The 13130-nt window shown below is 53.6% G+C and overlaps 3 protein-coding genes across 3 annotated transcripts; 1 reads left to right on the top strand and 2 right to left on the bottom strand.

Moving 5' to 3' along the window:
- Positions 1 to 2741: 2741 nt before the first annotated feature.
- On the bottom strand, positions 2742 to 4231 carry EsH8_VI_001009 (FAD-binding oxidoreductase; the record flags this gene model as incomplete). The annotated part of the gene is made up of 2 exons (XM_083272262.1): positions 2742 to 3229; positions 3283 to 4231. 2 exons carry the CDS (start codon positions 4229 to 4231, stop codon positions 2742 to 2744), a joined length of 1437 nt encoding a protein of 478 aa, XP_083127436.1.
- An 802-nt stretch (positions 4232 to 5033) lies between these two features.
- Positions 5034 to 6679, bottom strand: EsH8_VI_001010 (uncharacterized protein; the record flags this gene model as incomplete). Its single annotated transcript, XM_083272263.1, has 4 exons — positions 5034 to 5757; positions 5808 to 6216; positions 6263 to 6604; positions 6658 to 6679. 4 exons carry the CDS (start codon positions 6677 to 6679, stop codon positions 5034 to 5036), a joined length of 1497 nt encoding a protein of 498 aa, XP_083127437.1.
- A 1021-nt stretch (positions 6680 to 7700) lies between these two features.
- Positions 7701 to 8801, top strand: EsH8_VI_001011 (uncharacterized protein; the record flags this gene model as incomplete). The annotated part of the gene is made up of 2 exons (XM_083272264.1): positions 7701 to 8602; positions 8675 to 8801. 2 exons carry the CDS (start codon positions 7701 to 7703, stop codon positions 8799 to 8801), a joined length of 1029 nt encoding a protein of 342 aa, XP_083127438.1.
- Between the last annotated feature and the right edge of the window lie 4329 nt (positions 8802 to 13130).

The raw sequence follows: 13130 nt of genomic DNA on the forward strand, positions 1-13130 counted from the left end.
TGGTGGAGGGTAGGTCAGTGTCAGTAGCTAGATCGAGATCTTGATCGGTGGTAATACTGTGGAAGGCTCTGCAAACCAGTCAGATGGCTCCATCTGAGCCAACAGGGTTGAGGAGGGGCGTGGCTATCACTGAACATGTGCCTAGGGTGTTCGTGGGAAGTGAGGGATTGGTATTGCAATAACCCTCGTCTAGCAGTTAATGTACACACGAAAGACGCCGCTTGTAAAATGCCATGGAGCTCCAGGTCCTGTACACTAAAAAGGCCTGAAGGGAGGGGGAAATGTTTGTGCTATGACGAAGTATGCCTGTTCGATGCAAGTGCCCTGCTTTCATCCGCCAAGGTCCGGAGCTAACCTCCGGGTGTTGCGTCATTTTATTGGACATTAGTTTACGGAACACGTTCCGGGTGCCAGCAGTCGTTTCTAAACGGGCGGATTAGGCTCCGCACTACTCGAGTGATCGTCTGGCAACTCCTTGATGGCCTGCCCAACCAGAGCGGCGCACGAACAATCATTCCACTGAAATGGAATTATGTTCAGGAACACACTCGATTCATAGGATCGTCCTTACCCGTAAGCTTCTCCACCCTTATTCACGACAATGCCTTACAGACCCCTGTCTTGTGAGTTTCGCAACATGCCTTTTGCCTTTCAGCTTTCCGAGTCTCCGAGGATTATAAATGGTCAATTGTATTCGGGCTGCCTCGTTCAAGTGGCGACAATCACGTACCGTAGAAATGTGCGTGTGTCTTGTGCCCCAGGAGGACGCGACGACCCAGCCACATTTTCAAACCTCGGGAGGCTCTTTTCACGCCACATCTGCCGTCGCGACCACTGTCCACGGCAACAATTACCGCGCCTTAGCAACTTTCGACAAGCATTTCTGTTTTTTCGGCCGTTCGAGATTCTCCACCACATCGTCATCAACTGCCCTTTTACTAGGATTCTTCTCGTCCCATAGTTTCCTGAGCCAATTACACCAAATGTCTACCGCTGCACTATCCCATATTTACCAATGCGCAGCCTATACCCAAGCCACTCTCCTGGTGTCAAAACCAACAAGCCCGCTTATTTAGTTAGATCTTGGATGGGCATTCTTTCTCATGGGCATTTCAAATCCTTCATCCGGGCAAATGCCATAGCCATCGCTTCTACCCTAGACGTATTACTCCACCAGCTTTAGTGGGAAAGTGATCGACTCTTTTCCGGAGCAAAAGCTCCTCGGAGTTGATACTCCATGCGCGTTTACCCGCTCCCGCTCTTCGCCACCCTGCACCCAGTCAACGCCCTTCCTTCCTTTCATTCCGTCTTGCCGTCTTAGTTTCCAACCGTTACGCACACAGTCACCCACAACCATCCATCCAGGGCCTTGTTGAATCTGACAAGGGTTGAGTTTTCTTTTCTTCTCTTCTCTTTGAGATTTCATACGACTGAACCAATGCAGACAACTGTCTGTTGGCTAGTGCAGGCTGTAGCAGTACCGGTAATAACGCTAGACTTGCCGTCGTAACTGAGCCATTCCGTTCGTCGCGAATCAACTGCCCCACCCCCAGATCGCTAAGTGATAGGTGGGAGTGGAATAACGCGCTGCTACAATGTCGTTGACTGGGGGGCACGGTCTCGAAAACGAACCAGCCAGCCTGGCAACCAAGCCATGGCCAACCCTTTACTTCTAGTTCTCCCACCTGTCCGCCGAAAACTCTAAGTTTCTCCCGAAGACTAGACGAAAAATTTCCCCAGAGGGAATTCGAAAGGACGCTTGTTGCATACCATGCAGCGCCTTCCAAACTTTAAAACAGGAGCTGCTACGATGCTTGTCCACCCTAACGAATCTCTTGATCTCTTTTCAACCCTCTGCCGATAAGTCGTGCCCTTAAGATTTGGATTATTTTGAGCCTTTGCGGTTTCGAGAAATATTGCTGGTATTTGAACAGAAATGTTCTGTTTTTGAAGAGGACGCTGCAGACACTACACGAGTCCAGACACCGCCTTTAAGTGCCACTTCGGCCTCTTACCCATTTGCCGTTTCTTCCACACGAACATTCACTCCTGCCAGATACCTGCATGTCCCTCTCACTCGTGTGAAGGCTACCTATGAACGCTAGTCCTCAAGCTCGCACCTTGTCGCATACTTGAAGCCGTCGAATTCCCGATACCGATAAGTATTAAGCGGACTATCTGCCGACAGAAGGCTGCCAGCGCCGCCATCGCGCGCATCAGATGTAGGTGTTATTGCTCTGACTGAAGCAATTAGGGCGGGTACCATTGCGGTAAACCCTTTTGTATGCTTTTGGCCGCTTGCAGTGTCGGCGCTCCACCGCTCATTTTAGTCCAAGACACATATATGTCGAACTTCGTTAGTCACCATCATTCTCTATGAGCGGAAATTGTTCCGGATACGACTGCTGCCGAAAGGGTGCTATACGTAGTCAGGCTAGAGTGTCTCACCCGTTTGGCCATTGATTAGACAGCGTGTCAAATAAGGAACGCATCACGGAAACGACAATTGGTTGCAGATTTGACCTAAATCTCTACCAAAATGTCCAATAATTCTACTGTTATGTGATTTACTGGACATGGCAAGCTAATAGTCTTACCTGACATGCAGGTTTCAGTGGGAATGGTGGTCAAAATTGAGGCCCGTCGTTCACTGCATGCTACCTCCTGTCATCGATTCATGCTACCTCCCTCAAAGAACGGGCGTCTCGGCGGCGCCTGATCGAGCCTCAAAATCAAGCCGCTCAAAGCAGGTCCAGCCGTGGATAGCCCGTCTTGAAAACATTATCTGGGTCGAACTTCTTCTTGACCTCCTTCAACCTTGCCAAGGTCTCCTCGCCATATGTGGCCACCCAGTCCATGTCTTTCTCGGGGCCCAAGTTGCGGTTGCCGTAGGGCAGCGTGTGGCCTTCCTCGGAGAGTCCGGTTACGAAGTCGTCTGCCCATTTTTTGTACTCCTCGAACTCAGCCGCCTGCACCGTGGCATCGACCACACCGGCCGATGGCGCCGCGATATGATGTCGTCTCCGCAGCGGGTAGCACGCGTCTGGGTTTTCCTGGAGCGCTCGGCCGTGGGAGTTGTGGATGATAGTAGCGCAATTCGGGCCAGGGGGCGGGTTGTTCGCAAAGGCACTGCTCACTTCTGGGTTGAAGTATTCGAAGCTCATCAATCGCGGGTACCAGTGGACATTAGTGGGCGAAGGAATCGAGTTGAAGAACGTGTAGTCGTCGACTGTAAGGTTCATGAGTCTCTCTCCTCGAAGCCCCTAAGATGGGGTCTCTTACCTGCAGTAACCGTGTCCAGGACTGGCGTGCCCAGAGCTCTCATCTTCTCCAAGAAGGCATATCCGTCCTCGAGATCCTCGTTCTCCGACGTCCAGGCAAATAACCACGCAATGACGGGTCCAATGCCAGGGAAACTCATATGAGATCCTTCGCCATTAAAGTTTATGGGCAAATCCTTCTCGAGTGTTCCAAATTTGGTCATCACGTCGCTAGCCTGCGCGTGGGGGAATGCAAGTATGCCGGCCAGGAGGCCTGTTTGAGGGTACAGCTTGAGCCGGAGCTCAACCACAACGCCGAAGTTGCCGTTACCGGCACCGCGGAGCGCCCAAAGCAGGTCAGCATGCTTGTCAGTGTCAACAACTTCACCGCTTGCCAAGACGACGCGTCCGCCGAGTAACTGGTCTACGCCCAGCCCATAGAAGGCGCTTGCGTAACCATAGCCCCCGCCGAGAACCCAGCCAGCCATGCTCACAGTCGGGCACCACCCATGAGGTGTGACGAGTTTGTGCTGCTGGAGAAACTGCGAGAGCTTGATTCCGAGGATGCCTCCGCCGACACGGACTGATTGTCTGTCTTCGGCGATTTGGATACTGTCCAGGCCTCTCAGGTCGATGATCACGCCGTCTCTTCCCTGGGCCTGCGCGGCAGTCAAGTCGTGTCCGCCGCTTCTGATGCCGAATGGGATGTCTCTAGTATGGAGTTCCTTGACAATGGCGGCAACCTCGCCCTCTGATCTCGGCCGTACGACTGCTAAAGGCTGTTTTGTCATGCCCGCATTGAAGAAACCTCGCACTTCTTCGTACTTTTCGGCGGTAGGTGTGTACACCAGGAGGTCGGGGAACTTCGCCGAGATATCCTGCAGCTGAGGCGCATCAGCAGCAATCTGCTCCGGCGTTGACGCCGTAGGATGAGATGCGCGCAAGTCGGCCGTAGCTTCAAGTGCTGCCATCGTTGTTGATTGTGTTCTCGGTGTGAAGCTGAGTGAGCTCTCGTTTCATCAAGCAGCCAGGCTTCTTATATAGGCTCTTGGGCACCTATATTCACAAGTAAACCAGCTGATGCAATGTATGTAGTGCATGATCGTGAACGAAACATGTTCATTGGGTAGCGCATACGACACTAGAATCAAAAGACGCTCGCCGTGGTCGCTCAGCTTGCTGATGTCAGACGGAATTTGAGACTTTTGATTGGAAGGTTGGCCGTCCGGGTTCACGACATCTTCAGGATCGAGAATATGATTTACGACACCTGAGATATCATTGGATACTCTACAAGCGACAAGGAGTCGAGTTCTGTGCGGCTCTTGGAGCTCGGGGAACTAGACTCTTATAAGTCCTTGGGCAGGGTGAGATCTACACTTTGCGTAGTGGCGATTGGGTGAGGTACGCTTATTGTCTGTCAGCGCTAGACTCGGCATGTTTGACATCGTTCTCACCTTTTGATTGACACGTGCATCCATGGTGGTATTTTCAAAAGGGTAAGCCAAGTGCCAACAGAATAAACCCTCAGCTTGGTCCTTGTTGCTTCACATCACGACCACCACAAGGGCCAGCAAGCCTCTGGTTGAACTAGCTTGGTTACCTCTTGAGATCTTTCAAGCCTCCCCACGTCGATACACAACCCGAGGATCAGAAGACGGTTGTAGGTGTAGGTCAAATGATGAGGTACTACCCGAACCGGTCTTGTGCATTGGGCCGAAAATAACTCCTGGGCTGAAAGGAGACATACATGCAGGCTGCAGAATAAGGGTCTCAACCCCGACGACTCCAACCTCGCGTCGTGGGTACCTCGGCAACGTGCAGCACCAGTCTTTTGAAGACTCTAATGCCTGCTATGTCATGGATGTTACTAATCCACATGACTTCCTGGAGGCTTTCCTTTGCTTCTGGCCACGTTTTCCCGAAAGTGTCGTGCAAGCCAGCCAGCTTCGGCAGTAGCCAAGTATCGTCCTGCTCCTCAAAGACCGACATGGCGCCGACAACGAGTGCCCAGGCAAAGACGAGCCTGCTGCCATCTGTCGACAAGTTTTCTGCCTCGAGCTGCTGACAAACCGACCGGAGCTTGCTGGCCATGGAGATCATTTTGATTTTGACGCCGGATATGTTCAGGAAAAAGGTGGTAAAGTAGCAGATCATGGCCAGATGGAACATTGTAGCGACAATACCTTGCGTGGCCAAGTCCATATGGAGCAACCGATACTGGATGGAAATCATGAATTTCTGGAAGAGGCCGGGCTCGACCCTGCGCTTCGTCTGGAACAGACTGTTTGCCAGACACGAAAAGTCATGAAGATCCTGGAAGATGTTGCCCATCCGTCGATCACTCAAAAGAGGGCGTATGCGGCCACGATCATGGTGGGTTTCAATCCCACCGGGCAGTGATTCAAAAACGGGAGCGAAAGCGGACTCCCAAGAAAGGTTGTCCCTGAAATAGAGGGGCTTCCCTCCCGCACATAGACACCAGCCGATGTCCACGCTTTTTCATGTCAGTTCCTGTTGAACCCGGGGTAAGCAAATGCCACTCACCGACATATCTTGATCTGCAACTGAAGGTTATGCTGGAAGCTTTGAATGCCGCCTCGAAGCTCGACAATTTGGTGCATTCCTGCCACGTGCGCCGCAGCACTCTGGTGATCGCCGAATAGCTCAGCCACCATGCACATGGAAACAATTGTAGCAACTGTAGAGTCAGCTAAAGCCAGATCCTGATCGGCAATGTTCTGGGTCAAAAGGTTCAGCGTCTTCCAAACGTGGAAGCTGGTCTTCTTGCTTAACTTGCCCCCAAGGGCCACATCATGCAGCAAACCGACAGTGAATAGGATGGAATGCAGGTAGGCGGCATCTGAGAATAACCAGTGGAACCATGGCGTCTTGCTGACGTCGAAATGCATGCACACATCAATCGGGTACATGACCTCCTTGACCACAGAATAGACTGAAAACCGTTTAGACCAGGAAGCAGCAGCCATTGGGCCACTTACATTCGAATAATTGAGCCCGGGAGGCTGAGTCGACGACATCGGCGAACTGGAACATGGATAGGCCGTTCGAAGTGAGGGGCACTTGCAGCATCAATGTGTTCTCGATCTTATTTGGCCTCCTTGGGGCCCGTCTACTCCCTGATTGCGATTCTGATGCGGGCGGCGCAATTTCGTCGATAGACTTGGGATTAGTCTTGGTGACTCTTGAAGTGGGATGCTTCACACCGACACGAGACGCGCTCGTGTTCTTGCCTCGCATCACATGGCTGCGGATCAATTTGCGATCCTCCAGGTTAGGCTTTCCATGGGTGTCCGCGATAACAAAGGCAAAGCCCTTGCTTGCTGTTACAGCAACGTTAGACGAGGGGCGTCCGCGGGGCTCAAGAGGAGCATACCAGAACGGGTTTTGCTGCCCATCTTCCCTTGGAAAACCACGTGTAGTCTGGTCTAGCTGGCTTCGCGGCAGTCATCAGAATTGTGGTCTTCTCGGGCGAGCTTCCCAGATTGAGAGAAGTAGAAGGTGACCTTGTGGAGGCAGCCGGTGTTCAATGTTGGCGGAGGCGGAGTTGAGGCGTTTCTACAGGTGTAATTAATTGACTTCAAGGCGAACAGGACAAGCCAAAAGGCCCCTTTGGTGAGTTCAAGACGAAATTTGAGCCGCGAGACAACACCACTGATGAGAACTGATTTCCTAAAATGGAAACTAATTGAAAATTGTGAAAGATAGATACGCCTGAACGGCTGGAATGATTGTGAAGACGGATGAATTCACGCTCCGCCCATGAATTGTCCCGCCCCGACTCCTTCCCCGTACCCCTTCTTGTCATCCAAGCGGCACGCACTTGCAGAGGTCTACGCATTAAACGCTCCACTTCTCCATTCCCGAACCTCTCGACAAGGGTCGATTGTTGCCTTGTTTTGGTCTAGCGTACTTTCTTTCGGCGATACTAGCGCATTAACTCCATCCGGCCCGGAGATGGCACACGTGACTGGCGCCGATATGTGTGGGGATTGGCGCCGATGGAGGTTCCGATTGCGTCGACGACACGTCGGTTCGCACCCGGACCTCATCTGGGCATCAATTCAGTATCGATTGGATTCCCGTTTGGGTGAACAGTCGTTTCCTTGTGTCAAAAAGTAGTCCAGCCCTACGTCTCAGCCACCTGTGAGGAATCATGTGCTCCTGCCTTCGCCGCCATCAACGCCGGCAACGAAGCGCCGCTGCCTGAAGCCAGCCGGAGACGTCGCAACGAGATTATGTCCCCATACATTGATGGCGACTCTGCCTCAGAGGATCTCATGGCTATAAAGACAGCGTTGCGGTGATGATGTTTGTGACACTTCACATCGAAGTACGCATCAGCATTGAGCCCTTCGCCATCAACAATAAGCCCTTCATTAGCAAAATCAAGCCCTTCGACATCACGATTTGCCCAGAATGACGAGCTCCATCGAACTTCCGCCCCTGAATTCAGGGCCTGGAAAACTCTTCATTTCATCCCAGTTCTGTGCCACGGTTCGCATGCCGCCGAAGGCCCTCTCCCTCTCCGGACAGACAGCCATCGTCTCGGGTGCCAACATCGGCCTGGGCTTGACTTGTGCACGCATGCTGCTAGATCACAAAGTGTCCCGCCTAATCATAGCTGTCCGTTCCGAGGAAAGAGGGGAATCCGCCGCCGCAGCCCTCCGAGCAAAGCATCCTGCTGCCACGGTCGAGGTTTGGCCTTTGGACATGCTGTCGTACAAGTCTATCCAGGACTTTGTCAACCGTTGCTCCGCGCTGCCCCGAATCGACTTCGTCATCCTGAACGCCGGCGTGGTGGTTGAACAATTCCGTCTTTCAGCAGCTGGCCACGAGGAGATCTTTCAGGTGAACTACCTGTCGACCGCCCTCCTCGTCATACTACTTTTGCCCGTCTTGAAGGCGAAAAGGCCCTCTGGGAAGCCTGGACGGCTAACCATCGTCAACTCGGGTACGGCCTTGACAGCAAAATTCCCAGAGCACGATAAGGTGCCACTGATACCGGCATTCGATGATGAGAAAACCTTTGATCCCGCCGACCGATATGCGACCTCGAAGCTCCTTGGTCATCTGTTCATCATCAAGCTTGTCGAGTACGTGAAGAAGGAGGATGTCGTGGTCAACCTCGTCGATCCGGGTTTCTGCAAAGGGTCAGGCCTCCATCGGCATCTGAGCGGCGGCTACAGGGCCGTATTCGCGGCAGCCAAGGCCATGACTGGGAGAAGTCTTGAGCAAGGGGCGTCGACATACCTCGATGCCGCCGTGGTCAGAGGTGAGGAGACTCATGGCAGCTATCTGATGGACTGGAGTATATTCCCGTAAGTGTTTCAGCAGTGGACCTTTGCAAAAGATCTTTTGTTGCAGAACACGGCTAACAATGCTTTGAAAAGATTTGCCTCATTCGTATACACTCCGGAGGGGACCACCAGCAGAGAGCGACTGTGGGAAGAGACTCTGCAGGAGCTGGACTTTGCCGGGGTGCGCTCCATCCTTAGCTCCATGCAGTCGGGCCTGTGATAAGGGACGCACCAGCTTCTTGGACCTTTTGTCCCGCCAGTTTGGGTCTTCTCCCTCGTCTGCGTGGTGGCAAAAGGAATGCGCTGGGTCGTGTGCAGAGAGGCTACATGCGGATGCATTGGGGCCTCGCTTGCAATAGTTCCACCATCCTGCCGACGAGCCGACTTAGTCCGCTTCCCGGGTTTCTTTGGGAAGGCATTCACGATGTTTCACTGTAAATTGTTAATACAACCCACAATTGTACAATGAAATGATATCACCGGGTCAATCTTGCCGCTGACATGTCTCTGAAAAGGCGTCATTTAGTGCAAAAGTTCCTGAGCAACCCCCACACGCAGAGCACCGCCAGGATCGATCTTGTGGCGGATTTCAAACCCAGCAAGAGGTAAATGGTTTTCAGAGTCCTCGACGATCAACGGCGAGACAAGAAAATGAGATCTATGACATGCTAAGCGTACCAGATACCGCAATATCACTTATGTCTCGAGCTGGGGCGGGATTTAGCTCGAGAAGCGTCATTGAGAGGCACACATAGATGCAAGACCTACGCAGGTGGAGGCGACGGAATGCTACAAAGCGTATGATCAACCCGCATGTCGCATCCTGATCAGCACGATAAACGACATTTGGCCCTCTTCCGCGGTCCGCGAAAGTCTGGCCTCGCTACCCGCAGTGCGTTTCGCAAGGGCGTTGGCGCCCAGGCAGCGGCGGCGACTCCCTGTCTGGAGGACGGGTTTGAATACCCAGGCATCTCATCAAGTGCTGTGGCAATGCACCTTCTTAGTTGAGAATGGGACTATGTTCGCCTGAAGCAAACTTGCAGGGGGCTGGTGGGCTGGTCTGGTTCGCTGCACACATCGTGGAGGGTGGTCAGGCTAGAATCGTGCGCGATGGTTGGCGATCTAACCACCTTTGAGCAATCGCAATAGGATATTGCCGGCTATGCACTATGCAACTCGTTTAGGGACTGCCGGGTATGTTTATTCCTATCGATGTCACCACTGTGCTTCGGATCATGATGATATCGTGCTCAGAGAGTCAGCGGCGCGCACACAACAACTTATCGCACGAGTCGTTCACCAACCCTTCGCAACGCAATGAAGCGGTGCGACATCCACTTTTGGCCATGCGCCCGATGCCAAGCGACCGAGTGGTCTAAAGAGTGCCAGCAGACTTGTCGCTGCAGGCCAAGGACCGTACGGGCCAGGGAGGGCGTTGTTGAGGTGGCATCCCGGACCAAAACGCAATGTAACTATCAACGCCAAACCCAATTTTGAGGGCGAAATAGTAGGGGCAAGCCCTCAGCTCTCCCAACATGATGCGCTCCCCAAGACTTTCCCAAGACTTTCCAAGACGGCAACCTGTGCCCAGACGGAGTATTGGCATCGCCAAGTAGGAACCAAGACGCCACGACCCGAGGCGATGTCTGCATCGATTTGCATAACCCCAGGTCTTCATTTTGAGCCTCTACAACGTAGAAGCTACGTCAAACCAATTCGTGAGATGGCTAGACGTCTTATCGAGGTTGGCTCTCCAACGAAGAAGTCAGCGCGCTTGAACCAAGATGGCGGGTGCCAGTGATTGGGGTACATATTGCCAAGGAACCGGATCAATGAACTCATGTCGAATACGGAAGCTTCTTCTGAAATCGACCCAGCACATGACAGGAATAGACGCAGCCCAGCTGCCCCATGTCAGCACTCAAGGACGCAGGCCATCAAAGAGACTGAGGGAAAATCCGCGGTACGAGAACAGTCCATGTCATATCCGCCGCCCGTCACGCCCGACGAGATCGCAAGGCCGGACTTGCGATGCCATCGCGCGGAGTCGCGCGGTACAAACGTCCCTGACGTTCCTTGGCGTGCTTGGCTATGGGCTCTTTATCCACGGGAAATGATAAACAATCACGCACTCGTTGCGATAACAGTGGAGGGGATTGCACCATGCGGTTGGGTGGTGAGGCACGCGCGAGCGCACCAATTGCAGCGCTGCGATATGACCTGCCAAAAAGAGGTAACCCGGAGAAGGCCAGTCCCAGTCGGGGCTAGACGAGTGAGTTTGCTCTCGTACGACGGGCGGTGATTGTGCTTGTTGGACAGGGTGGGTGTCCCTGCCAGCCAAGATCTCAGTGTCGCAGGGGAAACGCCAGTGGCAGAGGCTTTCTAAAAGTCGACAGTAATCTGGCCAAAAGGGCCTGAGCAACCGGCCAATCTCGCGACAGGACGTTGGCAGGGATGGCTGATAGGACGCGTTGCATGACCCATCTAATAAGCTGCCGATACCAGGAGTCGGCCGGGGGAACAGCAGCGTAGCGTGGAGGATGGCGGCCGTCAAAAAGTTCCTCCAAAAGAAGTGTCCTGCGTCTCCCACCGGCCAGGCGAACACAAATTAATCAACTTGCCACCTTCTGGCTGGGTCGGACGATACGACACTATTCGAGGGCCGGCTTGTGAATGGTCAATCCGTATGCAAACTGCCGAGGGTCTGGGTGATAAGAGGAGAAAGGGCGGAGCGGAGAGTTGGGGGAATGAAGTAAAGGCGGATGACTCCGTAACGGAGGGTGCAGAGTTGAGGGGGGAACGACAACAACCTCTGAATTTCACGTTCTGCGTCGCCGCCGCCGCATCACGCAACAGTTTGCCTCGGGCATATCGCACGCAATCATATTGCGTTCTGCCAAGGCCGCCAGCTGTGGTGTGCACCCCATGCGCGCGGTCGACAAGCTTTCGGAGAAGATCTCTTGTCGTTTCTTGTCCTTGTATGTCACGTTTTGGCCGTCTTGGACGTGCTTGGGGGCACGTCGTGGTGGTCTTGGATCACAGGCTTGGAAAGCTTGGGAGTCTTGGGGGAGGACGCCACCCCCAGGGTCCATGGGTCAGGTTCGTCCTGGGTGCTACTATGGAGCGAACAGATAGGTAGAGATAGGCCAGACTGCCAAGCCATCAATCGCCTCTGCCGTTGGCTAGCGCAGCATTGTCGAGAGGGACCAACAGAAGGGCCGAGGGTTGATTCGTCACTCCCAAACTCGTCCAGCCATTTCGTGTTCCAACGTCCTTCTGTGCTTCTTCGACGCCGGCCTAACGGTGCCTCCCGCGCATGTCTTTCCGTTGGAAACGCCCGCCGGCTGGAGCGTTGCATCGTAACGTGGTGCGCCGACAGGTGCGTCTCTGCATCCCATCTGTGAGGTGCTTTTGTCAACACCTGAACCGAAGTGGCCCAACCCACAACTTGGGCCGCTGATCGATTTTAACGGGGACGTAATCGAGCTCGCCAGCTCTCACAGCCGGGCGCCCTCCCCAACCCATGCAGGACCTCATCATCTCTCCCTCTTGTCGCGTGCGTGGTTGGGCCCGGATCCGACCGCACGAGCAAAAAAAAAAAAAAAAAAAGAATGGAGCCACAGGCGCCTTTGTCCGTGCCAGCTGCCTCCCACATGTCGAGAAGGGGACCTTAGGGACCCAACGTTAAAGCAGACGGTACACGGACGGGTAGCCACCTTGCCACCAGCATCCCCCCCGCCGCCGATATTGCCCCGAGAGATTGGCGTTGTGGGATTATGCCCAGGACTATAACTTTTGGGTTTGGGTGTTTACTCATCCTGAAAATGACCCAAAGTCGAAAGACAATAGAGTACGGATAGAGTGAGACGGTCCTTGCACTCTTTCTGCGGGCGTGTATGTCGCACCACGTTGAAGTCATCGCGATTGCGACAAGGGCAGGATTCAAAAGAACCATTGACTCAAAATGTGATTGGCAGGTCCAGTTGCATGAGCTCTGCAGCCGCATCCGTTGACACCCCAAAAAGTTCCTGTTCGGCTGCTCTCATACGCCTACTTACCCTGCTGGATCAAGCCAATCCGGGGCCCAGCTACTTGACTAATTCAGCAGATGCGCAGACGATGGCCCGAGACGAGATACCCGAAGCGTTCAGGCGTGGCAAGAATGTCAGCAGCGCCCGGCGGAAGCTTCAGAGGCGCCAGCAGTAGCAGATCCGAACCATACTGCTATGCAGCCAGGGTTCCTGCTGCTGGAATCTTTCAGCTCCATCCATCTGCAGGTTCGTGGGTGCCGAATGTAACTGGACCCGGTGCATGACCGGGAAGAGGAGTTGAAGTGGGAGGAGAGTGGGGTTTCGTTCCTGTCCAGTCCGAACCAGCGTCAGAATAAGCACAGAGAAGACGAAGCAACGGTTGACGCAAGGCATCCGTGGTTCGTTCGAAAAAGGCATGTGTACGTACCGGGATAGACGTAGCATCGTTGGTAATAGTCCCATCTCTCTTCTCTCATTCTCTGTTGGCCCTTCATCCCATCGTAGTCCTCGCTGGTGTT

Source organism: Colletotrichum jinshuiense, chromosome 6, assembly GCF_051148585.1.
Source record: "Colletotrichum jinshuiense chromosome 6, complete sequence".
Classification (NCBI taxonomy): Eukaryota; Fungi; Ascomycota; class Sordariomycetes; order Glomerellales; family Glomerellaceae; genus Colletotrichum; species Colletotrichum jinshuiense.